The sequence below is a fragment of the Lampris incognitus genome, chromosome 19, assembly GCF_029633865.1.
Source record: "Lampris incognitus isolate fLamInc1 chromosome 19, fLamInc1.hap2, whole genome shotgun sequence".
Taxonomy (NCBI): Eukaryota; Metazoa; Chordata; class Actinopteri; order Lampriformes; family Lampridae; genus Lampris; species Lampris incognitus.
This window is the reverse complement of record NC_079229.1, coordinates 7,154,882-7,181,042: the sequence shown is the minus strand read 5'-3', so window position 1 is coordinate 7,181,042 and position 26,161 is coordinate 7,154,882. Positions and strand designations below refer to the sequence as shown.

The window sequence follows — 26,161 nt, the reverse complement described above, 5'->3', positions numbered from 1 at the left end:
CTCGGAGCCGCAGCCCGAGAGAGGAACTGGTTTATCTCGCGGAGCCGCTCTGTCGAAACTGTCGCCAAGCCCACAGACTCCGTTTAACCTGACCTCAACACGCCGCCTTTACTCCCCCCCCCCCCCCCAGCGACAACGAGCTGCGTTCACACTGCGTGTACAGTAATTAGCCGGATCAATGGCCGGTTTCTGGAGAGGGGGGGCGGCAGCGGCGCGGGGAGCAGCGACTGTCAAGGCACGTCAGACGAACGCGCTTAGCTGCGCCTCCCGCGTGACAACGTCCCCCCCCCCGTCGCATCAGCCAAGCCGCGTGGCTGACGGCGAAACCTGCGGTTATCAGCGCGCGACCCGGCCGACCCGTCTCCGAATGCGGGTATACCGACGGAGCTGCGAGACAACGAACAAACAAAACAAAACAAAACAAAAAAAGTGGCTGCGTGTCATCATTCAACATACCTTGACGCCGACAGGAGCCGCGATTACCAACTATCGGCTTTAATCGTCTCTGCGATCGCAGCGGGACAATCCGGAAACCGAGAACCTGCTCCGAACCACAACGGTCTCAAGTGTCTTTTCTACGTGACTCACCTGCCGGGTGTCAGCAAGCGGACCGGTCGCCCATCCAGCCGACTCTGGGGACACACCTATGGGGGGGGGAGGGAGGAGTAGGAGGAGGGGGGGGGCTGTCACCTCCTGCTTCACAGATCTGCATTTGCATAGATACCCGAAAGGGCTCTAAAAATAACCTCTCCTTTCACTTGCCCACCGGCCACCAAGTGCACCGGGCTGTGCACGGCCGCATATGGCCACTTATTTTGATAACTGGGTTCTCCGAGCTGCAGAGAAACGGGAGAAATCGTAGAGTGAAACATGTATTTTGGCACACGATGCCGGTGTTTATTTACTTGTGGTAGTTTCGGTTTTCCATCGACAGAGCATCGTGCCAGGGAGGAGACGGTCCTGGAGCTGCAGAGAATGCGTAGTATGCAGGGGGACCAGCTGAACCAGAAGTGCTGCATGTCATCAGTGCACATAATGACGCCACACATGCACGGGGCTGATTTTCTCCACATTTTATTCTTTGGAAGTCACGTCACGTTAATTATTGGACAGCTGAGTGCCGGAGTCCCGACTCTTAACACATTCACACAGCGAGTACACGACACAGCACAGCTTGAACACATAGTCATAAAAACAACAGAAACCGCATCATCGTCGTTATCATCATCATCAACAACAACACAGCGTTCACGTCAAAATGCTGGCAATAAATAGTGATTGCTCTTGATAAATTTATCCTCAATACTCTTCTGTACAAACGGCCTATGAATGACAATGACGTCGACTCAAGTCTTCAGGGTCGACCAACACAGCTAGACAGAAATCATGTAAACAGAGCAAGAAAAAGCAGAGAGAGCGAGGAGACCTCGCCTGCATAAACACGCAAACGAGACACTCCCAAGATCAATGACCATGCAGAGGCTCCAGAGTTACGCCTACATAAGGCAACAAACAACTAATACAGTACATCTTTTCTCTTTTCCCTCTTGATTGAATGACACACACACACACACACACACACACATACACACACACACACACACACACACATACACACGGGGCACAGGTATTGGGAATACTAGGTGGTGGAATGTGATTCTGTAGTGGAAGGGTAGGAGATGAAAAGTGGAGGCGGGGGTGATGGCCTTATTCCTCCAGGGTGCGGAAGGAGTTCTGCATGTCCTCCAACAGCTGGGCGTACTCCGCCTTGATCTTAGCCTCACCATCCTTCACTGGGTCCTGTACCATCACACAGAAACGCAAACACAAAATGTGAGTTTGTTTTGTTTGTTTTTTTAAACACTAAATACCACAACATGCTTCAAGTACCAAATAGGCAGATAAGAGTGTGTAGTGACCTGTCAATCACAGCAAATATACCACACCACCCTTATAATATTCTAATCTGTCACTTACTGTATCATAGATGAAATATGTGAAATTAAATCATCCCAATGAATGAGGGAGTGAGAATACAGGAAAAATCTCTCTCTCACACACACACACACACACACACACACACACACACACACACACACACACACACGCCTACCTTGAATTTCATAGAGCTGATCCTGTACAGGATCTCCCCCATGTGCTCCTTGATCATAGCCCAGGTGATCTTGTTGTCGCTCTGAGCCGTGGTCTCCACCGCGTGCCGTGCCATGTCATAAAAGGATATCATGTTGGACAGGACGCCCACCGTCTTATAGAAGGGACAGAACCTGAGGAGGTGCGAGAAAAAGGCTATTACAATCTCCTTTGACTGAACGGCTACCTTGGAGAGCGACTTTTTTTTCTCAAGATGTTAAATGTGAGTAAGTATTTCATGAAGTTTTGCTTTTAAAATCATTTGGACATTTCCCCATCACTGCCCTGCTTCTTGTTTCGTGTACTTGAACCCTCTTGACCCCTTTGAGCTGCCAAGCACAGCAATGGCATTCTTCTGATGGCTACTAAAGGTTTCGCTTTAGCAGTCCCCCCCCCCACCACACCTTTTTCTCCCCAGTTGTATCTGGCCAGTTACCCCACTCTTCGGCGCCGTCCTGGTCTCTGCTCCACCCCCTCTGCTGATCCAGGGAGGGCTGCAGACTACCACATGCCTCCTTCGATACACATGGAGTCGCCAGCCGCTTCTTTTCACCTGACAGTGAGGAGTTTCGCCAGGGGGGTGTAGCACATGGGAGGATCACGTCATTCCCCCCAGTCCCCCCGCCCCCCTGAACAGGCGCCCTGACTGACTAGAAGAGGCGCTAGCGCAGCGACTAGGACACATCCCCACATCCAGCTTCCCACCTGCAGACACGGCCAATTGTGTCTGTAGGGACGTCTGACCAAGCCGGAGGCAACGCAAGGATTTGAACTGGAGAGCCCCATGTTGGTAGGCAACGGAATCGACCCTCTTCTCTTTCCTCTAAACTTTTGCGAAGTCCTTTGAAAATCGGACAAAGCAGGGGAGGTGTTGGCTGGGATTGTACCTGTCATATGGAGTATAACCGTTCTGTTGCAAGAAGTCATCTTTGATAAGCTTGGCCACCTCCAGGGTGATCTTATCAGTTTCTGCCAGCGATGCCTGTGAGAACGACGCCAGGTTAGGGAGAAGACCAGAACAAGACATCCTCGCTGTCTATCGCCTCTGTGTGTTTACACATTTCACATTCGGTTGTTTTAAAAGTAAGAATAAAAAAAATCCACTACTTCTACCATTTCGTTATTGTGCAACGTTGAAAGTAGCTGCCTGTCTCTCAGAATCCATAAAAGTAGGACAACCAAAGCTACTGACTACCGGGTGTTTCTGAGAGTGCACATGTCCACAGGTAACCTACGAATCGCGTTTGCAGGTCAAATGATCCTATTCCACCATGCGGGCCTGGATTACATGCTGAAACAGTTCGTCCACCGGTTGAACTACTCAACGTGAGGGTGATATGGAAAAGCCTCCAAGCACCTTTCCGACGAGCTGCACGATCTCAGCCAGGTCCTCCTCTTCCTGCAGGATCTCCTTGGCCTTGGTGCGCAGAGGCACAAACTCGGGGAAGTGTTTGTCGTAGTACTCGTCCAGCGCCCGGGTGTACTTGCTGTAGCTGATCAGCCAGTTGACGGAAGGGAAGTGCTTCCTCTGAGCCAGCTTCTTATCAAGACCCCAGAACACCTGAGAGGGGAAAGGGAGAAAGGGGGGGGGGGCGTTGTGATGGCGTGTAAAAGGCAAGCACTTTCAAACACTTAACTCTGTGAGGAGGATGCGGTGTGTTGCCACCACATGATTGCACACCTGTACGATACCCAGGGTGGCGGAAGTCACGGGGTCAGAGAAGTCACCACCAGGAGGTGACACACTGAGGAGACAACAACCACAGTTACTATATTCAGCCGCCACACAACTTTGCCCTTGTTAACAGCCATGAAGATGAGGAGGGTAATGTGGCCATCTAGAGGTGAAGAGGGTGTACTCACGCTCCGACGATACTGACGCTGCCCTCTCGCTCAGGGTTTCCCAGACACTTGACTCTTCCGGCACGCTCATAGAAGGAAGCCAGACGGGCCCCCAGGTATGCAGGGTAACCGCTGTCTGTGAGCGCACACAAAATAAGCTTCCCTCAGCCAACAATCTGTGCTTGGCAGACATTCGTGTTTTTAAACTGATTGAGCAATCTCGTTTTACAGCGTTGCTGTGCTAAGCAGCAGAACATGCTACAACTCCCAAGTTCTGTTTGGTTAGCTCGCTGGGTCGTCTTCTAGGTATGCCGGCTTGTGATACTTTTTTTTGCCTTTGTCTATACGTCTATGTGCACACTGTGTTCAGCAACTAGTGTTTTCACACACCAGAGCCATGTCTATGCCAGCCTGTCTGTTCAGATGAAGCGTCATCATATGGCTGAAATGGATCCGTTTCCTGGTGAGTGGATGAACGAGTGAAAACCCAGAACGCACATCTTTTAGGTCACTCGTGATTTTTTTGTCTTTTGGGAAAAAAATGAAACCAAGATAAATCACGTCAGACGTTTTCCCGCCCTCAATGTGAAATCAGAAACATTTTAGGGGAAAAAAGAAAAAAGAAAAATACTAAACATACAATAACCTGGTTGCATAAGTGTGCACACACTTTTATAATTGGGGATGGGGCGGTGTTCAGAATTAACCAGTCACATTCAAACTCATGTTAAATAGTAGTTAGTATACACCTGACATAAGTTAAAGTGACTATGATGAACCCCAAATAAAGTTCCGCTGTTCCTGTAGGAGTTCCCTGACATCATCTTGGTTGCATCAAACTGCAAAAGCCATGGTCAACAAAGAGCTTACAAAGCATGGATGGGCTCTCACTGTTGAAAGGTATCAATCAGGAAAAGGGTAGAAAATAACTTCCAAGGTATCAGATACACCATGGGACACAGTGAGGATAACCATCAACAAGTGGAGAAAATATGGCACGACAGTGACATTAGCATGACCAGTATGTACCTCCAAAACTGATGAGAAGACCAGAGGAACAGTGGTTAGGGAGGCTGCCAAGAGGCCTATGGCGACTTTAAAGGAGCTGCAGGAACTTCTGACAAGTCCTGGTTGTTCCCTACATGTGACAACAATCTCCTGTATTCTTCATATGTATGGGCCATGGGGTAGGGGTGGCAAGATGGAAGCCTTTTAACATGAAAATAAACATCTAAGCCCGGCTAAGTTTTGCAAAAAGATCCATCCAGTCTCCCAAAACTAAGTGGAAAAATGTGTTATAGTCTGATAAGACCAAGGTTGAACATTTGGCCATAATTCCAAAAGGTATGTTTGGCCCAAAAACACCACAGCACGTCACCAGAAGAACAGTAGACCCACGGTGAAGCATGGTGGAGGCACCATCAGGCTTCAGGGCTGCTCTTCTTCAGCTGGAACTGGGGCTTTGGTCAAAGTGGAAGAATAATGAGTAGATCCACATACCAATTGATTTTGGCACAAAACCTTCAGGCATCTGCTAGAAAGCTGAAGATGAATTTCAGCATGACAACAACCCAAAGCATACATCCAAATCAACACAGGAATGGCTTCACCAGAAGCACATTAGCGTTTTGGAAAGGCCTGGCTAGAGCTCGGCCCTGAATTCAATTTAAAATCTGTGGGGTGACCTAAGAGGACTGTGCACAGGAGATGCTCTCACAAGCCCACGGATCTAAAATGTTTTTACACGGAAGAGTGGAAAATATTACCAAGTCAGGTTGTGCCAAGCTGACAGACTCTTACCCAAAAAGACTGAGTGCTGTCATCGAAACATAAGGTGCTAAGCATTAGTGTAGTGTGCACACTTTGTGCAACCAGCTTGTTTTTTTCCCTAAAATTTTCAAATTTGTTTTTCACTTCAATTTTACAGGTTGCAATTTCATATTAAAGATGGGAAAAGTTCTGACATAATTTTATCTTGTTTTAATTTTTTTACACGACAAACCTGCCATTTTAACAGGGGTGTGCAGACTTTTTATAACCACTGTGTGTATCAATATTGTATTATATAACGTTTCAGGCATCTACACACCTTGAAGATTTTTTTTTAATTAACATGAAATCTATTTTTACTCATTTATTTTCCCATCTCTCTTTCTCAGCTTGAATGAAACAGGCTGATTTCAGTGGATGTGAAAGGTCCCCCCCCCCCACCACACACCACTCACACACAAAAACTACCGACTGCCTAGACTGGCTGCCTGACTGGAAAGTAACAAACTACACCTGAATAAAGAAGAGTAATATGTAAAAATGTACTGGCCATTTTAACTGGAGCCCATGAGTAATATCAGTTATTTTTATTTTTTTGATTTTTTTTCTCCCCAATCCACTCTGTGCATAACTGTAGTCCACTGAATAAAGAAGAGTAATATGTAAAAATGTACTGGCCATTTTAACTGGAGCCCATGAGTAATATCAGTTATTTTTATTTTTTTGATTTTTTTTCTCCCCAATCCACTCTGTGCATAACTGTAGTCCACTGAATAAAGAAGAGTAATATGTAAAAATGTACTGGCCATTTTAACTGGAGCCCATGAGTAATATCAGTTATTTTTATTTTTTTTCTCCCCAATCCACTCTGTGCATAACTGTAGTCCACTGACTTCCGGTTTCTACTGCAGCGGTCATACCAGTTGTGTCCACAGTTGTCCGTCCGTCCGTAACTTGATATGTACAACTTGAAACTTTTCACCCGTTTGCTCGTAGGCGCAGGTGAAAGCTTTCGACAATTCTGTGCATGTCGTTGACATTTATCCATGGTAAATCTTGCAGGCATCGCGAAAAATATGCCATTGTCAACAGCACACGCCAACAAACAGGAAGCTGGTATGACCGCTGCAGTAGAAACCCGAAGTCAGTGGACTACAGTTATGCACAGAGCCGATTGTATCCGGCCAATCACCCCACTCCTCCAACCCATCCCAGTTGCTGCTCCACCCCCTCTGCCAATCCGGGGAGGGCTGCAGACTACCACATGCCTCCTCTGATACATGTGGAGTCGCCAGCCACTTCTTTTCACCTGACACTTCTTTCCCCCTCCCTCCTGAACAGGCACCCCAACCAACCAGAGGAGCTAGTGCAGCGACCAGGACACATACCCACATCCAGCTTCCCACCTGCAGACACGGCCAGCTGTGTCTGTAGGGATGCCCGACAAAGTCAGAGGTAACATGGGGATTCGAACCGGTGATCCCCGTGTTGGTATGCAATGGAATAGATTGCTATGCTACCCGGACGCCAAGTAATATCAATTCTGACAAGCTTGTTCAGTCTGGCACAAACCCTGGTGGAATGGTAAGTAGGGCTAATACCATGTTTTATCAGCACACAAATAATTAACACCGCTCTATGCATGCCAAACTGAGGCAAATTTCATTCTCTAGGACTCCTTCGGTGATCGCCTGCATGGTCCATACTCACCAGCAGGCATCTCAGCCAGACGGCCAGAGATCTCCCTGAGAGCTTCAGCCCAACGGGAAGTGGAGTCGGCCATCATGCTAACGTTGTATCCCATATCTCTGAAGTACTCAGACAGTGTGATACCTGACAAGACACACTAGATTAGCACATACACACACACTTCCCCGAGAGTCATTTCCCAAGCTATCGCACCACCAGTGAGATCACCCATCATTTTAGCACCACACAGGCCACACAATTTTTATAATCATAGCAGACTGTGGAAAAAAACAAGGCATCGCACACTTGGCAACTGAAATTTGCAGATTTCTATTTCCTATCTTAAGGTGGAACATGCTTTACACTTTTTGTCAATGACTGGCTCACCCAATGCATGCATGGTAAGACGTATTACTTCCAGTCATAAAAATCAAACATGTTTTGCATAATTGTGACGGGTCTGAGGCTCAATCAGGACATTAGAGATCTGAATCTTAAATCCCCAAACACTGCAAAACAATGTGCACCCCACTGTGCATGGCTCCATGAGCTTGAAAATCAGTCATCATAGCCAAATCAGGGTTATTATAATCGGCCTTTAAATCACCCAGTTAAAAGGTACAATCTGTAATGGTATGCACCACCACGGCTATGTGATGTACTGCAACAACACAAGCGCTCTACTGACAAGATTTTCATTGTGTTTTATGACTGCGGAGGACATACGAGAGTTTGCCCCTTGGACAGTTGGGTTAACAAGTAAAAACCTTGATTAAATGTAGCTGGTATTCACATACCTGTGTAGATAGAGGCTTCTCTGGCAGCCACAGGCATGTTGGAGGTATTGGCTACCAGGGCTGTTCTCTTCATGATACTCTCAATCTTCCCATCAACCTCCATGGTCAGCTGTTGGCCGAACACACAAGTCAGTTATCCTGAACTCCAACTAAAAAGACACGCTGGAATAGACTTCCTGTAATGAGATCGAACCGCCACCTCGACCACCCACCTCAGGGAAGTCTCGCAGTACTTCTGACATCTCGTTTCCACGCTCTCCACAGCCCACATAGATGATCACATCGCTGTTGGAGTATTTGGACAGAGACTGGGAGATGACGGTTTTACCACAGCCGAAGGCCCCTGGAATGGCTGTGGTTCCTCCCTGTACACACCTTAACAGAAAGGGAAGGAGAGAAACTCCTTATGTAATGCAATGGATGTACAGTAAGGGTCTCCTACCTATAAGGAAATCCGTTGTTGCAGTTTTAGTTGAAGGGAAATTACCCATGGCTCTCCGGCCCTGTCCACATTTGCATTTTTGGGCTCAACAACCGACCCCGCCCCCTTTTATATTCTCCCCAATTGTATCCGGCCAATTACCCCACTCTTCCGAGCCATCCGGGTTACTGCTCCACCCCCTCTGCTGATCCAGGGAGGGCTGCAGACTACCACATGCCTCTTCCGATACATTTAGAGTCGCCAGCTGCTTCTTTTCACCTGACAGTGAGGAGTTTCACCAGGGGGACGCAGCACGTGGGAGGATCATGCTATTCACCCCAGTTCACCCTCCCCTCCAAACAGGTGCCCCAACCAACCAGAGGAGGCGCTAGTATGGCAACCAGGACATGGCACATACCCACATCTGGCTTCCCACCCGCAGACACGGCCAATTGTGTCTGTAGGGACGCCTGACCAAGCTGGAGGTAACACGAGGATTTGAACCGGCGATCCCCGTGTTGGTAAGCAATGGAATAGACCGCTACGCTACCCAGATGCCCCAACAACCGAAGTTATTAAGTAGAGTCGCCCATGTTCTGTGTACATACACACGCATATGTACAAGACTGAGAAAGCTTCCGCGTACGTAGGAGTAACAGGACTCACTCCTGTGTCTCCAGCGCTGTCAGTAAGTCTGTAACACCACTGAAGCTGCTCCGAATGCAAATCTTTCATTTCAGATATTCACAGGGGTCTAAATGTGATCTCAACAAATACAGGGTTGGTCCTTCAGGTTTTGGTTATTTCGGCTGAGAGAAGCCAGAAGAGACATGTACTTTCGCATCTTTTCCGGCAGCCGAAAAGAATCCGCCCATAAACTTAAAGACGTTTGTCTCAGCGTCTGTCCAAGTTGATCCATAACCTGCTGCCCCCGCCCTTCTTTTGAAGGAGGAGTGAGACATTCAGGGAGCATTACTGTGCATCAACTACCAGTTATCAACTCCCATACCCATCTACACATACACAGTCAAGCTCCTTTCTATAGGAACTGGAGTCAACTTCTGTTGTTAGTTCCTGTTTCCAGCAGGACTTGTTACTGTCAGTTGTTCCCATTAATAACTAGAGTGTGAGCTTGACCGATCAAGCACTAAAATGGGGGCGCAACAACCGTAGTTGGCTCTTGAGTGAACAAGGGCTCAGTGACATATGGTCAGAAGCCACTGGTTTAAAACATGGTTGCAGGCGTCTGGGTAATGTGGCGGTCTATTCCGTTGCAACTGGACTTGGTATATATCCGTGAAGACATTTTGCCTCTCATCCAAGAGGCTTCCTCAGTTCGTGCCTTTCTGACTAGACCAAGCTAGTCTGACTGGCTGGTGACGAGACTCAGAATTTATCCTCTAGGAGTCGTTGTCAGAGCTATTGATATGCGTGGCTCTTTGTGATCCGATGTTTACCAACGTCCGTCGCTAACAGCGCCATAGATATGAGTGGCTCTTTTGTGTACCGATGTTTGGCCGCACCCGTCGTTATCGGAGCTATTGATACGCGTGGCTCTCCTGTGCTCCGATGTCCAGCCGCGCCCGTCGCCATCGGAGCTATTGATTTGCATTTGTTTAGCAGCGACGGTCGTTGGGGGTGTTAGTTTCGACTTCACTATTACGGGCGCGGCCAAACATCGGTACACAAAAGAGCCACTCATATCTATGGCTCTGTTAGCGACGGGCGTTGGTAAACATCGGATCACAAAGAGCCACGCATATCAATAGCTCTGACGACGACTCCTAGAGGATAAATTCTGAGTCTCATCACCAGCCAGTCAGACTAGCTTGGTCTAGTCAGAAAGGCACAAACTGAGGAAGCCTCTTGGATGAGAGGCGAAACGTCTTCACGGATATATACCAAGTCCAGTTGCACTTGATTCAACTCCTTTGGATAACCATGACCTGGATGAATGAGAACATTCACAGACATGTCTATTCCGTTGTCTACCAACTCGGGGATTGCCGGTTGGAATCCCCGTGTTACCTCCGGCTTGGTCGGGCGTCCCTACAGACACAATTGGCTGTGTCTGCGGGTGGGAAGCCGGATGTGGGTATGTGTCCTGGTCGCTGTACTAGCACCTCCTCTGGTCAGTCGGAGCGCCTGGGGGGGAATAGCATGATCCTCCCACACGCTACATCCCCCTGGCAAAACTCCTCACTGTCAGGTGAAAAGAAGCGGCTGGCGACTCCACATGTATTGCAGGAGGCATGTGGTAGTCTGCAGCCCTCCCCGGATCGGCAGAGGGGGTGGAGCAGTGACCCGGACGGCTCGGAAGAGTGGGGTAATTGGCCGGATACAATTGGGGAGAAAAGGGGGGGGGGGTCAAAACGTGGTTGCAGAGCAACAGCAACACTGCCAGTCACGACAAGCAGTTGAGATGACCAGGTGCCAGTGGACAAGCTAAGCAGTAAGCCAGCGCTGTATGATTTGGAGTGTTTGAGCTACAGGGAAAAGGAAGGGATGAGAAAAGAGAGAGACTCACGGAAAGAGGGCGTCCAGCACTCTCTGTCCGGTCAGCAGCGGATGATTGGCGGGCAGTTTCTCTGTGACGGGACGCACCTGTCTCACAGGCCACACCTGCACCATGGTGAACTGCTCCTTCACCCCTTCAAATTCAAGTTCCATCACCACGTCCTGATGCATACACACACCACACACATAAACAAAAAATTAAAAGGGGAAAAAAAAAAAAATCACAATTTTCGCCATTATCTCTTTAAGCATGTTACAGGGATAACACTTCTGATACTGAGCAGTCTTCCGTGTGTCTCTGAAATGCTGCCGAACTTGTGCCCGTTGGTGGACAATCTGTAAATGGGAAAACTTAACACTCCCTGATTTTCCAGTAGGGTGCATTTTATTAAGAAAATGTTATTTACATTTTCATTACATTCGGCTGGAGTAAATGGGCATGAGTCAACCATATCACGGGCTCTACATAAATCTAGCCTCTATGGGAGGGTGGCACGAAAGAAGCCGTTGCTCAAAACCCACATGCCTTGATACTAATATTGATACCGATGCTATTACTAGTATCAATACTGATAGACTGTCATTCACACAATGATTCATGTTTCAGCAAAAATGTACCACACATGCATGAGCATTACCTGAACAAACACATACACAAAATCTGACCACATTTTACTGTATAGGATTATGACTACACATCCTTGCATGCACATCCTTGATAGGGAGGAACCAACAATTATGTTATCAAATTATTAATATCAATAAGTTCTTAATTCCTCTGTGTGGAGTTCGCATGTTCTCTCTGTGTCTGTGTGGGTTTCCCCCGGGTGCTCCGGTTCCCTGCCACAGTCCAAAGACAAGTAGGTCAGGTGAATCGTCCGTACTAAATTGTCCCTAGGTGTGAATGTGTCGGGCCCTGTGACGGACTGGCGACCTGTCCAGGGTGTTTCCCCGCCTTCTGCCCAATGACTGCTGGGATACGTTCCAAAACCCCGTGACCCTGATTACAAGTGGCTTGGAAAATGGGTGGATGGATGTTTTCACATCAATGCCAAATGTATATGTAGGGTTTTGTGTATGTGTTTGTTCAGGTAATGCTCATGCATGTGTGGTACATTTTTGCTGAAACATGAATCATTGTGTAAATGACAGTCCATCAGTATTGATAATAGTAATAGCATCAGTGTCAGTATTAGCATCAAGGCATGTGGGTTTTGAGCAACGGCTTCTTTCGTGCCACCCTCCCATAGAGGCCAGATTTATGGAGAGCCCGTGATATGGTTGACTCATGCACATTTACTCCAGCTGAATGTAATGAAGATGTAAATACACTTTCTTAAAAAAATGCACCGACCGAAATATCTCGGTCCTACCGAGTATCAAACTCTTTGGAAAAAAACTGGTGCCAAATTTCGATATTTTACGGTAGACGACGTGAACGCTATTGCAGCCAACCAATCACTGCCGGCGTTGTTGTACAGACTGACAAATCAGCATGAAGCTATTTGGTACGCGTGTGCGTCTCGTGAGTGACTGGTTGGAGCTGAAAACTCGCGGGAAAGTTGCGTTCCAAAGCGTGGCTGCACTTTGTAAAAAATAAACAGCAAACCTGGCACAGTAAAATGCAACCGCTGCAAAGCGATCATCAAATGCAAGTCTGGGAATACGTCGAATATGATGAAACATCTGATCACGCATGGGATACATTTACAACTGCTCTGTGTTTGATAACGTTAATGTCCGTGCTGCTGCCAACGCTAACGTTAGCTCTGGGACGACTGCCACTGGGTCTTCTGGTGCCACTGCTAGCAATGAGGAAACAGATAAGGACGGTTCTGTCAAGTGTTTCTGGTTCTAACGCTAGCAGTATGTCTGAGGTCAAAAAGAAATGAAGCGAGTCTAATGTCACAGAACGTTAGCTACGCTAGGTTATAAAACTGAAGCTAACGTAGCTAGCACTAGCTAACTTTAGTTAACAGCAGTCTGAGGTTCAAAAAGAAAAAACAAAAAAAGATAACGTTAGCTCTGCCTTTATCTCCTATTTCATTCGTCCCTACTCTAAGCCTGCAGTAGTGTAGATCGCCAAGTCAAGTCTCCGTGACTCCATTCTCTTTGGCTAGTACCAATGCTAAGATGAGAAAATAAGAGAGAGAGGAATGTCACCGGGCTGTAACCCGCTTCATAGTTAAGGGGTTGCAGCCCTTCAATACAGTTGAATCTCCATCTTTTAGGTAGCTTATGTTTGCAACGATCTACTAGGAAAGGTAACAGTAAATACATGAACTCTGAGGACGAAGGCAGGGCCCTAACCATCAGCAGAAATGTGGAGGGTGTCATCACAAATGCGCAGACTGAAGCAGAGAGGGCAAGAAAGGAGTTGGAGCTGTATAGAAGCCTACCTAATGTGTTGACCTCAACAAATCCAGTAATCTGGTGGTTTGAGAGAAAGGAGGCTTTACCAGTCTTGTTTGGTCTAAGTGCTAGGTACTTGTGTCCCCAAGCATCCCCCACTCCGGCTGAGCGAACATTCTCAACAGCTGGGGACACAATTAGTGTAGAAAGGGCTCGTCTCCTGCCAGAAAGGGCAGATATGCTTATCTTCCTGCATAAGAATGCTAAATGAGAATGAGCAAACATACATTAAAGATATCAGTCTGCACATTGACCTCATTGTCATTGTATCCTTTCAATCTCAAAGTGCTAGAGTACAGAACCAAAGTAACACAACGTGTCAATGAATTATGGTGCTTGCTGAATGGAAAAGTAGTTTGCTGATAATCCTATAAGGTTTTCATAATATATAGTATCGAAAAAAGTATCGTTTAGGTATCGTATCGAATTGGAGGTATTGGTTTTGGTATCTGTAGAGAAAATTTTCAAACGATACCCAACCCTATGTATATGAAAATGAGAACAGCATTGCTACATACAGCTGTATAATGTAGCCCTGTTATTCACATTTTCTCATAAAATGCAGACAATCAGCAAATCAGGAAGCATGTCTTCATATTCAGAAATGGTCCGCCAGTGAGATTATGGACTGACACAATTTCATCCTTATATCAGAGCGATAGAGAAGACTGCTCAGTATTATGGCTGCTAATGGAGTATCTCGCTCTCTCTCATGTAAATTTTTATGTTTCCCTTTAGTACAAAGCAAAACCTAAAAGTTTCTCCAAAGGCCCTATGGTGGCAGGAAGGGGAAGGAACTCACAGAGACATCATAGTTTCCAGGCGGCGCCACATAGGTCACGGTCCCCCGGTTTCTTGGGGGCAACATGATCTTGTGCCTGATGAGGGAGTTCTCAAACACCATCCCATAGATATCGCCTCCTGTGATATGACTGCCAGCCTGAAAACCGCAGAGAGGAGGAAAAAACAAATCTACATAATCTGTTCATCTGAAGGAATAGTCCATTAAGAATGCAAATTGTGAATTCCTATCAGCATCCTAGGGTGTTGCAGATGGCATACCCGCAGGCTCTTGCCGGGAGTGAACTCCCACTTGAGGTCTCGGTTGAGGGCCCCGATGTTTACACCGCGGGGGATGTAGATGCTTTGTGTGATGTCATTGATATCCTTTAGGGGTCGCTGGATACCGTCAAAGATGGAGCCCATAATTCCAGGGCCCAGCTCTACTGAGAGTGGCTTCCCTGTGCGCAACACAGGATCTCCCACAGACACACCAGCTAAAACAGGACTCAGGAAATTAACTGTACCATGTAAATTACAGCCTAAGAGCATTTCACTTTTGTATATTACACGGGAGGAGCTTGTTATAATCTTTCAACTGATGTGTGTTAACATCATGTTGGGAAAGCACGGTGGCCCAGTGGTTAGCACTGCTGCCTCACAGCAAGAAGGTCCTGGATTTGAACCCCAGGTCCTTTCTATGCGGAGTTTGCATGTTCTCCCCGTGTCTGTGTGGGTTTTCTCCAGGTGCTCCGGTTTCCTCCCACCATAAAAGACACGTATGTTAGGGTTAATACTTCTGTCTGTGCCCCCTGACCAAGGCAATAGGAAAGGAGAATGGGAGTTGGTCCCCAGGCGCTGCAGCTGCCCACTGCTCCTAGCTACATATCTAGGATGGGTTAAACACAGAGGATGATTTCCCCACGAGGATTAAGTACATCGTTTTAATAGGGGCAGGGGAGGCCAAAGTGGTGAACAGGGTAGAAGAGGTGCACTTGGAGGTAATAGCCTTTATACATTATTAAATGAATGTTAAAACCAGCGGTAAGTTTTTTCTTTTTTTTCCTTCCCCCTTCCTGATAGGAGTCCTGTCTGCTCCTACAGGTTACTGTGGGAAAGATGAAGAGATTTTCGATAAAGGTTGTAATATTCCTAATCACTTCTACGCAGGTTAACTTGTGTTGATGCCAGACATCAATGAAACCCTGTTGGGCATCATTTTCAATTTTACAGAGTGGGCCGGCATAGCTCAGGAGGTAGAGCGGGTCGTCCAGTAATCAGAAAGTTCCTGGTTCAATCCCCGGCTCCCCCAGAGAGCATGTCGAAGTGTCCTTGAACAAGACACTGAACCCCCAACTGCTCCTGATGAGCAAGTTTGCCCCTTGCAATGGCAGGCAGTATATTGAGGCATCCATTGTAAAGCGTTCTGAGTGGTTGGTAGACTACAAAAGCGCAGATCTGTACTTAAGGGAGTTGTTCCTTATCCGATGCGAGGGTCTAAGGACAGGATGTTGTGCTGCTGTAAAGCCCCTTGTGGCAAATTTATAATTTGTGATATTGGGCTATACAAATAAAATTGGCTTGACTTGACTTAATATAATCTTAATTTGTGCGCTTAAGTATAATGGAGGTAGTTGTGCTAATTATGAGACAGAAAGCTTTAAAAAAGTCCCATCACTACGCAACATCTTTGTCTAAGAAAACATGAGCTCGTAGCGCCATGTTACGCTCTCGAGATGAATTACATGTGGGGGCTGAGACAGGAATGGTGTAAAAAGATTCAGGCACAGAAGGATACACGTCTCTTCGTAGACCTGGATGGTGGCCATGTCTCCCTCCAACCTGATGATCTCTCCCACCAGCTCGCTGTGACCGACACGAACCAGTTCGTACATGGCTGCTCCCGCCATGGCTGTCGCCGTCACCACTGGAGGGGGAGAATTTTTTTTTGCTTTTATTACAGTAACCATACAGACGTAGAAGCTGGCAAACTAATAGCATTTAAACTATTGTGGGTCTGTCTTTAAAACATTGCCCCTACTGGATGTGGATTATAGCGCATTCTCGTCTCATGACTTTGTATATTGATGCTGTTGACAACTGTATAGAGACACGGCAGTGTTGCATAGATTCCAGTTTTGTTTTTTTGGGGGGGAGGTTGGATTCCCCCCCCCTTTTCTCCCTCTCCAATTGTACCTGGCCAATTACCCCACTCTTCCGAGCTTTCCCGGTCACTGCTTCCACCCCCTCTGCCGATCTGGGGAGGGCTGCAGACTACCACATGCCTCCTCTGATACACGAGGAGTCGCCAGCCGCTTCTTTTCACCTGACAGTGAGGAGTTTCACCAGGGGGACATAGCGCGTGGGAGGATCACGCTATTCCCCCCAACTTCCCCCTCCCCCATGAAAAGGTGCCCCGACCGACCAGAGGGGGCGCTAGTGCAGTGACCAGGACACATACCGATATCTGGCTTCCCACCTGCAGACACGGCCAATTGTGTCCGTAGGGACGCCTGACCAAGCCGGAGGCAACATGGGGATTCAAGCCGGCAATCCCCGTGTTGATAGGCAACGGAATAGACCGCTATGCAACCCGGACGCCCCCGATTCCAATGTTAAACTTCCGCCCTCATTTCTGAATAGTAAATAACGAACAGGTTAGGTAGTGGTTAACCCGCCGTGTGGCATACAGATGCCGAAGGGTGCCTTGTGCATCATATATTGATGCTTTGTCAACAGCGTCAATATATGATGCTGTGGGACGAGAGTGGGCTCAGGAATAACACACAAGACAAGGTAGCATAAAACCCACAGTTTTCAAGCAAACCGAATACTCTGATGAAGGATTTGAACAATGCAGAAAAAAGCCCATAATGTGAAGTTAACAAGTACCAAAATGTTACCACTGAATGATCGCAGGTAACAGTTTACCATTCATAAATAAGCAGCAACATTTTTATCACAAAGACAAAGACTGTGACAAACATACTGAAAAGAAGAGTAAACGAGTTAGATCTAAACATTTCATGTGATGTGCTGTAAATACAAAGCTGTGTGTGTGTGTGTGTGTGTGTGTTTTGCATGGTGTCGTTGGTGGTGACCTGGTCCGGAGACTCCATGAACGTATCCAAACTGGCTCTCTCTGTCCTCATCCCGGATCTTGGGCAGCTTGGACATGTCCATCCTGGCAGGCTAGGTCTGACTAAGAGGATGGGAAAATTGTCATGAAGTCACAAAGCAATATAGAAATAGAGAGGAATAAATGAAACAGTAGAGAGAAAGATGTCACACCGATGAATTACATTTCTCACAATTGTCAAAACAGTGTTCGGATAACACAACTTTATATATTTTGAATAGCTCAGTGAAGTGACAAAAGTTGCTGGGTTATCCAGTGCGTGACTGTTAGTGAGGCACAAAAGAAATGCACTACCGAAAAGTGCACTGGTTATTGTTTCTTCAAGCTCACTTCATTTCAAGACCCAATAGGGAATACTTGCTTTGGCCAACAAGGACACAATAAACCCTATGGTTGAGTGCCACTGGCACATTTTGGACATGGGTTCAAATTCTGAATGAAACATTTGGAAGCATCCAGTCATGTACATTAGTTAGCTGTCCCATGCGCATCAACCTCTGCACGGTACCATCCGTCTCGTTACCATGGCAGCAGCACCCCTTCCATTCACTGTTACCATGACCGTGGCGATATCTACCAAAATACGGGTCACGACTTCACCTTCTCAGCCCGAAAGTATAAACTAGGACACCCCTTCCACTCTCCTTCCCTCCACCTTGGCTCTACACCCAGGGCCAGCAGTGGAGTCTGTGTGACGCAGCGTGCTAATGTCAGAGGGGATTCCCACACAAGCATCATTTCTTACTGTTTCCTCATATGCACACACACACACACACACACACACACCTTCCATAGAGACTTGCAGTTATCTGAATTAATCTCAATGAGCGATCTTAATTCATTATTAGAGGGAAATCTTTCCATGCACCATTTTGGTTGTTTTTCCATTTATCTTTCTCAGAACCTCAGTTATCTCATTGTCCTGCCACATATTCATTCACCAACATGCATCCAAGCACTCTGACATATCCTGCATGCTTTACCACCGTGGATGCATGGATTCTGCGGTCGCAGTAACACAATCTGTCATCCGTTGTGACATAATTCTATTTAGACAGGCAGCTGACCGCAGGTTGCTGTACTGGCATTTGATAACAGCCTTCTTTTAAGATGTTTGCTTCAACCAGAGCCTGGCTGAATGCACACATTACTGAAGCATGAGGTCTCTCACCGACGCTGTTTAAACACACACATTTTATGTTCTAATGCCCTTTTTTTGTCCTTCCCACTGATCTACACATCTTCCTCTTTACTCCAGGGTGTTTGCACCATCTGTGCTGGGATAAAGCAGCTCCATCAACGGGTTTCTCCTGGAATTGCAAGACAAACACCTCCCGGCAGCGTGCTGTGAATTTGGCAGAGCATTCCCCAGCAAAAGAAAAAAAGAAATTAAGTATATAAGACGCCTAAATATCTAAATCCTATTGTTTATTATTCTTGTGTATCAACGCCGGGCGAAGCAGAACAGTACATGGATAGTGGATAGAACAACACAGTTGTGTGTTCTACGCTTGGTGAATTTGAAAGAAGAACACATGACAGACGGGAATCCCAGCCTGGTCTCAACAATTGAAAAATGTCGGGGGGGGGGGTTGTATGGAATCAGTTGTGTGATTCTTTTTCTCTTTCAATCTAAATTTGGACAACACATTTTCAATGATGGACAGCAGATGGATGAATTGAATTGCTCATTCAGTACAACAACTCCCCCATATGTGGGGTAGGCCTAAAGGTAGCTTTCTAGCCCTCCCTATCAAACAATGCCTTAAGTGTGCCTTACGCTGAGTTTGGCATGCAGTGGGGAAGATAAGGCTACAAAACATTGATTCGGCCTGTTGTTCTCCTGATGAGTTGATTTCATCTCACATGACAAAGGGTGCATGCACACTCACATTCGTGCTAACCTGCAAAAAAAAGAGAAAAAAACCCAGCCTATATTATTTGTAGAAAGCCTGCAAGACACCTGCAAGTTCTAATATAATCGTTGAGCATTCAACACAGTGCTGATGATAATTTCCCGTTAAACGGAGTTCAGGCAAGTGCACTGGAAAAGAATATATGCGACACTATATTTGACACTCACATGATCCTGGCACATGACTGCTTGGCTGGTTCTATACTGCTGTTTAAGGAAGTTGGGGGTAAAACAGGGAAGTCTAAAATCTGACCGTGGAAAGAAACATTTGGAAAATGTGTCCCTACACAAAAATCCTACACAGCAGAAAAATATCTTGCGGGTTTACATACATCACACTTGCCCGCCTCTGTCCTAATACTGACCTAAGCTGTCGTGTTGGCTAGTTATTGTATTTATCCACAATTACCCATTCTTTAGTGGCGCAGACACGGAGATGAGCAACACCGTCATGCACTCATCTGGGTACAAGTGTTCCTCATACGAGAATGTCACACCCAAGTGAGGTGGCCACGGACAGCAGCATCCTGACACGTTGACGTTAATTGCAAACTCCCCGAATGCAACGAGCAAATCACATGACACCCCAGCCTAAATATCACCCATCCATTCAAACGCTAACCCCAAGAGGAGACTTGTGTTATGGCCAAAAGCACGTCATTATGCATGCGATGACGAGACCCCTGTGCGGTGCATATCCTGCACCACTGTGACAAGCGTGATCCTCTGGCGAAAAGCACACAATTCAAACCTTGCTTGGAAGTGTAAACGATAATGACACAGCAATCGTAGCCATAAAACGATACTGGACACTGAACAACGCCATCGCGTGACTGAAAACGCCATTATAAACGAACAAATAACCGGCGGTTTTTTCCATCGGAAAGACCCGCAACGTCGGTACAACTCCGCAAGAAATTGCCAGAAATTGACACTGGCGACCAAAGCCGCTCTTGGCCTCGGAAGAGAATCGCTGGCTCTGCCATTTTTTTTCTTCTTCTTCTTCTCCTTCTTCTTCTTCTTCTTTTGGTGCAACGGGCCGAGTGACTCCACGACCGAACCAAACGTAACGGCCTCCGCGGCAAGTCGGTACCGACGAATGCGCAACGACACCCGAAGAGAGAGAGAGGAGGAGGAGGAGGAAAAAAAAAGGAGGCTTCACCTTCTCGAATGGATCGGCGGTCTCGTAGCTTCGCCGCAAGAGAGAAATGGAGAGCCGCTGCTGCTGCTGCGCTGCGATGCGATGCGTGACAGTCGGAGGAGATCAGCTGACTTCATTCAGACGCGGCTCCTTTTTACTGGAGGGGGCGGGGGGAGGACGTGGGGGGGAGGGGTCACGTAACCGCGTCCATTTTGGATCCGCACGGCGAAAGGTTGCGGCGTAAAACGCGCTTACGTCACTGTGCGTCAGTCACCGCCGGGGCCTGTCGCCCTCGCGTCGCTCTCTTCTAACGCGCTGACGTTTGAGCCAAGATGGAGGCGATTGGACGAATGGCTTTGCGTAAATGAGTTTCTCCACCCGTGGCCGCGTGTATTGAATTTCACCTTACCTCGCTTGGCCAAACAGTCCGCAGTTATTGACACTTCCGCAATGACCTGAGGTGTAAGGTTTACTTGTGCGTCCGGGCTGCGTTTGACGTTCATTTTTCGTTGACGTGCGTACGGAAAGAAATACACTTCACAACCCCCCCCCCGCGCGCGCGATTTGCCAATTATGAAACGAAACGGCGTCGAAATCGACGCGCAACTCGCGGTGACGTCTGGCGTGTACGCATGCGCAGAGGTCAGGGTTGACAGCGGTCCACACAGTCGTGAAAGAAACGCGGCGGCTAAGCTAACGGCAACCATCGCAACCAACTACATGTGGAGGGTAAAACGGGAGGCAACCCCGGCCCTAACTCAATATCATCCCCCCCTTCTCGTCTAAAAAAAATCCGAACCTCGCCAATATCAGAAGTAGGGAATAAAAGCGGTTTACGATGAAGGGGTGAGTACGGCCGTTTAAATACGCGTTTGAGTAGCAAGAACGGGCAAAGTTTTTCGTGGATCTTTTTTTTTCTCCCCTCTCTCTCTCTCTCGATGGGGGGGGGGGGAGGCGGCGAAGAGACGGCGAGGCTCCGCTAGCGTGAGAGCTAACGTTAGCCGAGCCTTCTCTGCAGGCGGTTTGGCCAGAACCTGCCAACGACAGCACGCCGACCGGACCCGCGTTGGGTCGGCGTGCTAGTTTGTTATAGCTGCCTGCCGGTCTGCCGTTTGATAGGCGAGCGAGCAAAGAGGCTTTTTTACTGTCGAGCTAATCGGCTAACCGTAAAGGCAACCCTAACCCGTTTAGCAAAGTTAGCGTTACATATCTAGCAGAGACCAGATCTGACCTTTTTTTTCTTCTTCTCTCTCTTTTTTTTTTAAATCTGCCATTTGGCAAAAAAAAAAACCCACCAATGAACAAGTGTCAGCTCGGTTTAGTTAGCCAGCTAGCCATGTGCTGTACAAGTCAACAGCTTGTTAGCTATGTGACGCTGGTCAGGTGGATGGTTAGGGCTGCCTCGTGTGTTGATGCTCCCTAATGTTAACTCCAGCGTTACTGTCATCGTGATAATTGTAATCTGATCTCGCCAGGTAGCGCGTTCTAGCTTGTCGCGCTCATCCTCTCCAGTTACAGCTGGCTGTGGGCGTGCAAATGCCATGGCGTTAATTGGTCAACTTTAAATGAATAACACTCGAGTCCCCCCCCCCATTCTCTTTGAGTTGAATGACTGGTGCTGGCACATTTCCCTTGCTGTTGACCGCTTCTGGTGAACAACACACGTGACCAACAGCTGTCGTGTCGGTATATAGAGGTTTTGCCCATGGCCGTTGCCCTATAAATATCACCGTGAGCTCGTCACACCGAGCCCAATTGAAGGTGGTGTCTGTATTTCCTTATCAAGAAACAAATGTACCCATCATCCATTAATCTCACAAGATGTGTTGAGACGAATTGCGTCGTGGCAGCCCAGCTCGTTACTCAGATTCTCGCCTCTTGCTGTGGGCAACTCGAAATCACCTGCCAGAAATAGTTTCCCTGTGGTACAGCTGTGTTGAGGGGGTTCTTCTCTGTGCCTTAATAAATATGTGTGGCACCAGTCTCGGGTGGCATTTGGGATGCAGAGCTTGGGGTGCTGCACATCTGGTCAGGCTGAAGTTTGCCCAAGTAGATACAGGTGGTGCACTTGTGAATAAGAGCAAGGGAAGAAAAACGCTTACCTCACCATAAGCTTTTGAAACCCTCTCTCACTGAAAACCTCATGTAGGATCTTAAAGTCACAGACTGTAGTTTTGTTGTAGCTGTTGGTTATTTAATGGCTCGTTCGTGTATTTCATGTCTAGACATCCTGACATTATATTATGGCATGTCTTTTGCCAGTTAGTTGACCGTTTTGCTCTTGTTCCAGTAGCCGGATCGAGCTGGGGGATGTTACGCCCCACAACATTAAGCAACTGAAACGCTTGAACCAGGTCATCTTTCCTGTCAGTTATAATGACAAGTTCTACAAAGATGTACTGGAAGTGGGAGAGCTTGCCAAACTAGGTGAGGGACAGTATGTTCATAATCCTAATTCACTTAATATGCATCCATTTGAATGCCACAGCATCTATACATGAGGTAGGAAATTCCAACAAACACAAACATATAGTTGGCAGATGCTGTATTTTGAGAAAATACGAAAGTGTGTCTGTACTCTTGTCTCAATAATAAATCATCTGAAGTATACTTTTTATTACAGATCTCTCCTAATTAGATTAGGCAGTCTAATTCTAGTTAATCCCTGCCTGTTTGTGATGTCTATATGTTGCCTTTCTCTTTGATTTGTAGCGTACTTCAATGACATTGCAGTGGGAGCTGTATGCTGCCGAGTGGATCACTCCCAGAACCAGAAGAGACTGTACATCATGACACTTGGCTGCCTAGCACCCTATCGTAGACTAGGAATTGGTATGGTGCTTTGCATCTGTATCTCCTCAAGTCTTCAACATGGCTCACATTGTATTGGAGTTGATTTTGTCATGATGGTTTTTGCATTCAGTGTTTTGCCCCTCTCCCTCTTTAGGTACAAAGATGCTGAATCATGTGTTAAACATCTGTGAGAAAGATGGCACCTTTGATAATATTTACCTGTGAGTGTCTGTTCCTGCAGAAAGAAAATTTAACTTTATACTTCTGTGGAGTAAGCTTATGGGTCTGTTAAAACAAGGACATCCATTAATGGTGTCTTTTTGCCACTTCTTACTTATTCATTACTAATGAGATTTTTCTTTCACTCCCCACAGTCATGTGCAGATCAGCAATGAGTCGGCCATTGACTTTTACCAGAAGTTTGGCTTTGAGATCATTGAAACAAAAAAGAATTACTACAAGAGGATAGAGCCTGCAGACGCTCATGTGCTGCAGAAGAGTCTGCGCAGCCCATGTGCGCCCCCCACTGGAGAGTTACATAAGTCAGAGTAGGGGCACAGATTTTTTTGGGACGAGCACAGCTGTGCCCACCTCCACAGAAACAGAACTGTGACAAATGCCCCAGGGTCGACATATTCAACACTTTCTTTTAATGGACGTTAAAAAGAGAAAACAAATTTCAATAACAAAAACATGGCTGCATTTATTCTGCAAAGGGTCCCCTTAATTTTGCATCTTTTTATTTTCCCCTTTTCTCATTGACGTTTTGAACTTGACAAAATTCTCAGAATCCAAACGTAGCCCCACAGTGTAGTTTTGGACTCGATGAGGGGATAAGTGCATTGTTCGTGACTCATACTCTTTATCTGAGTTTAAATGCAGAAATAAAATTAAGGACATATCGTTTACTGTTTGAGCAAAAAGAAGAGTTTATTTTAAGCAGGAAAGTCTTTGAAAGACCATCACTGAATCAGAGTCCCAGCTGGTAAACTTGGAGCGATGCTTTGAGTCGACATGGTGACGTGGAAACGTCAGAACTCTATCCCTCCTCCACCTGAATTCCCGGGACCTATGGGAAGAGTTTGGCCACTATGGTGATTTGTCGTGTCCAGAGGGGAATGGCAGAAATGTGCCCCCTTGATGTGGGCAAGAGGAAAGCTTAACGGTTCACAGGTGGTGGGAAGAGATGGTCGCCATTCTTAATTTGTAGAAAGAAAAATGTTTTCAGCCTGTTTAATTTAATTCCCCTTCAGCTGTTCTATTTTTTACATTGAGATGGCAATGGCTCAGAGATTCTCCTGGGTTTCTTACTAAGGCACACAATGTCAAGAAATCAGTATGTCAAATGAGTAGGAAAATGAAAACAAAACAACAACAAACAAAAAAAACAATGTTTAATGTGTTTTTTGGGAATGCCACACCAGATTGTTCAGTAAGGGAACTCGATGAATTAGGGATTTGAAGGATGGCAAGATGGTCTGATCTGATTTAGCCCTGTTTTTCTGAGATTGACTATCAGTTTTTTTTAAAAAACCAGCTCCTGTCAGTCACATGACCACCTATAGCAAATCTAGCATCCTCAAATTTCCTACTCTCGATTGATAATGTCTCAATTAACTACTGGTATTACTCATCCTTTTATTGAATTTGGGAGCTTGCCGGATAGTCTGGAACTTGCTTGATATAGTCTTATAGACAGCATACTGCCCAGGGGAAGCTCTGACCATATGCATGCGAGGAGAGTCATTTCCTCTCCACTGTAGTATAAGCATGTTTTGTTTTTTTTTTTCCTTTGAAGAATTTTATCTTTTCTGGAGCTCTATATTATAAAAACTTTTTAACCTCTAAATAAAGGAATTACTATTTGCAGTAATTGGTATTTGACTCATCCTTTATCAACATGCATACTGAAAACAGGCATGCTTGGATGTGGAGGGTTTTCTCACCCTTTTCATTTGTGCAATAAAGCTTTGTTACTCAAAAAAAAACTTACACGGATTAAAGAAATCCCTAGCAAATATTAAAACCGAAGGTTACTTGCTATTTGTTTTGCAGTCAGCGTTGTTTGCTTTATAATGATCGCTGGCGGGATCATTGATTACTACCCCTCTGGTTTTACATCACTAGATAGGCCTAATAAATTTAGATACTTAATATCTTCGTGCGTTCCATAAAAAAAACTTTTAACTGTAGATTTGCAAGCAAAAGTAGAACTTTGGCTCACATGTGCTTGACCCCACATGAAATATATTTGGAAAAAAAAACCCTGTGCAGATGTCACCAACAATTTACATCTGCAATGTATCCTAAAGACTTTATAAATTTCATTTTATGAAAATTTATTTACAAAAAAAAACAACCCTATCCAGTAATATAAACAGGTTTACAATGTTTTGTCGGGCGGTCTGTGAGTTGGTGCAATGAAACGAGACGTCAAATTCCATAAAGGAAACAGAGGCGCATCCTGGGCAGAGGCTCTACGGCCTCTGTCGTTATTTTGATTGGCTCGTCCGTCTCACCGTCTGAAAGACGATTGGTTGTCGTCTTAAACACCGCCCATTTTCTGCTCCCCCATTAGGTTGCGAAGGGATTGTTTTGAGATGAGTTTGAGCGGAGTGCGCTGCCAGCTAGCTTCCGACCCCGAAGTTTTGGCCGAGACGTTGTCCCTAAAATGGTCAGGCTGCAGGTCGGTAGAAAGTTGCGTTCGTCGCCAGCTTCGCGTCACCGGAGGGGAAAAAAGCCGTCAGCTGTCGCGTCGAATTGATAATGTTATCGGTAGCGGTAGCTAAGCTAA

General features: G+C 46.4%; 2 protein-coding genes across 4 annotated transcripts; one reads left to right on the top strand and one right to left on the bottom strand.

Annotated features, from left to right (window-relative positions):
* Positions 1-1,063: 1,063 nt before the first annotated feature.
* atp6v1ab (ATPase H+ transporting V1 subunit Ab) lies at positions 1,064-20,683 on the bottom strand. 2 transcript variants are annotated; one of them, XM_056299070.1, is made up of 15 exons: positions 20,596-20,683; positions 17,481-17,581; positions 16,178-16,306; positions 14,662-14,876; positions 14,402-14,539; positions 11,198-11,349; positions 8,462-8,624; positions 8,250-8,358; positions 7,474-7,596; positions 4,015-4,129; positions 3,833-3,896; positions 3,509-3,712; positions 3,039-3,133; positions 2,114-2,285; positions 1,064-1,800 (listed from the first exon to the last, which is right to left on the bottom strand). In XM_056299070.1, the coding sequence occupies exons 2-15, from the start codon at positions 17,560-17,562 to the stop codon at positions 1,708-1,710; spliced, it is 1,854 nt and encodes a 617-aa protein (XP_056155045.1). In that variant the 5' UTR covers positions 17,563-17,581; positions 20,596-20,683; the 3' UTR covers positions 1,064-1,707. The 2 variants fall into 2 exon arrangements, with proteins under 2 accessions (XP_056155045.1, XP_056155046.1); XM_056299071.1 differs by lacking the exons at positions 1,064-1,800; positions 3,039-3,133 and having other exon boundaries at positions 2,133-2,285.
* Positions 20,684-21,154: 471 nt separating this feature from the next.
* naa50 (N-alpha-acetyltransferase 50, NatE catalytic subunit) lies at positions 21,155-25,236 on the top strand. 2 transcript variants are annotated; one of them, XM_056299492.1, is made up of 5 exons: positions 21,155-21,420; positions 22,868-23,001; positions 23,287-23,406; positions 23,522-23,588; positions 23,742-25,236. In XM_056299492.1, exons 1-5 carry the CDS (start codon positions 21,413-21,415, stop codon positions 23,917-23,919), a joined length of 507 nt encoding a protein of 168 aa, XP_056155467.1. In that variant the 5' UTR covers positions 21,155-21,412; the 3' UTR covers positions 23,920-25,236. The 2 variants fall into 2 exon arrangements, with proteins under 2 accessions (XP_056155467.1, XP_056155466.1); XM_056299491.1 differs by having other exon boundaries at positions 21,169-21,420; positions 22,865-23,001.
* Positions 25,237-26,161: the final 925 nt, after the last annotated feature.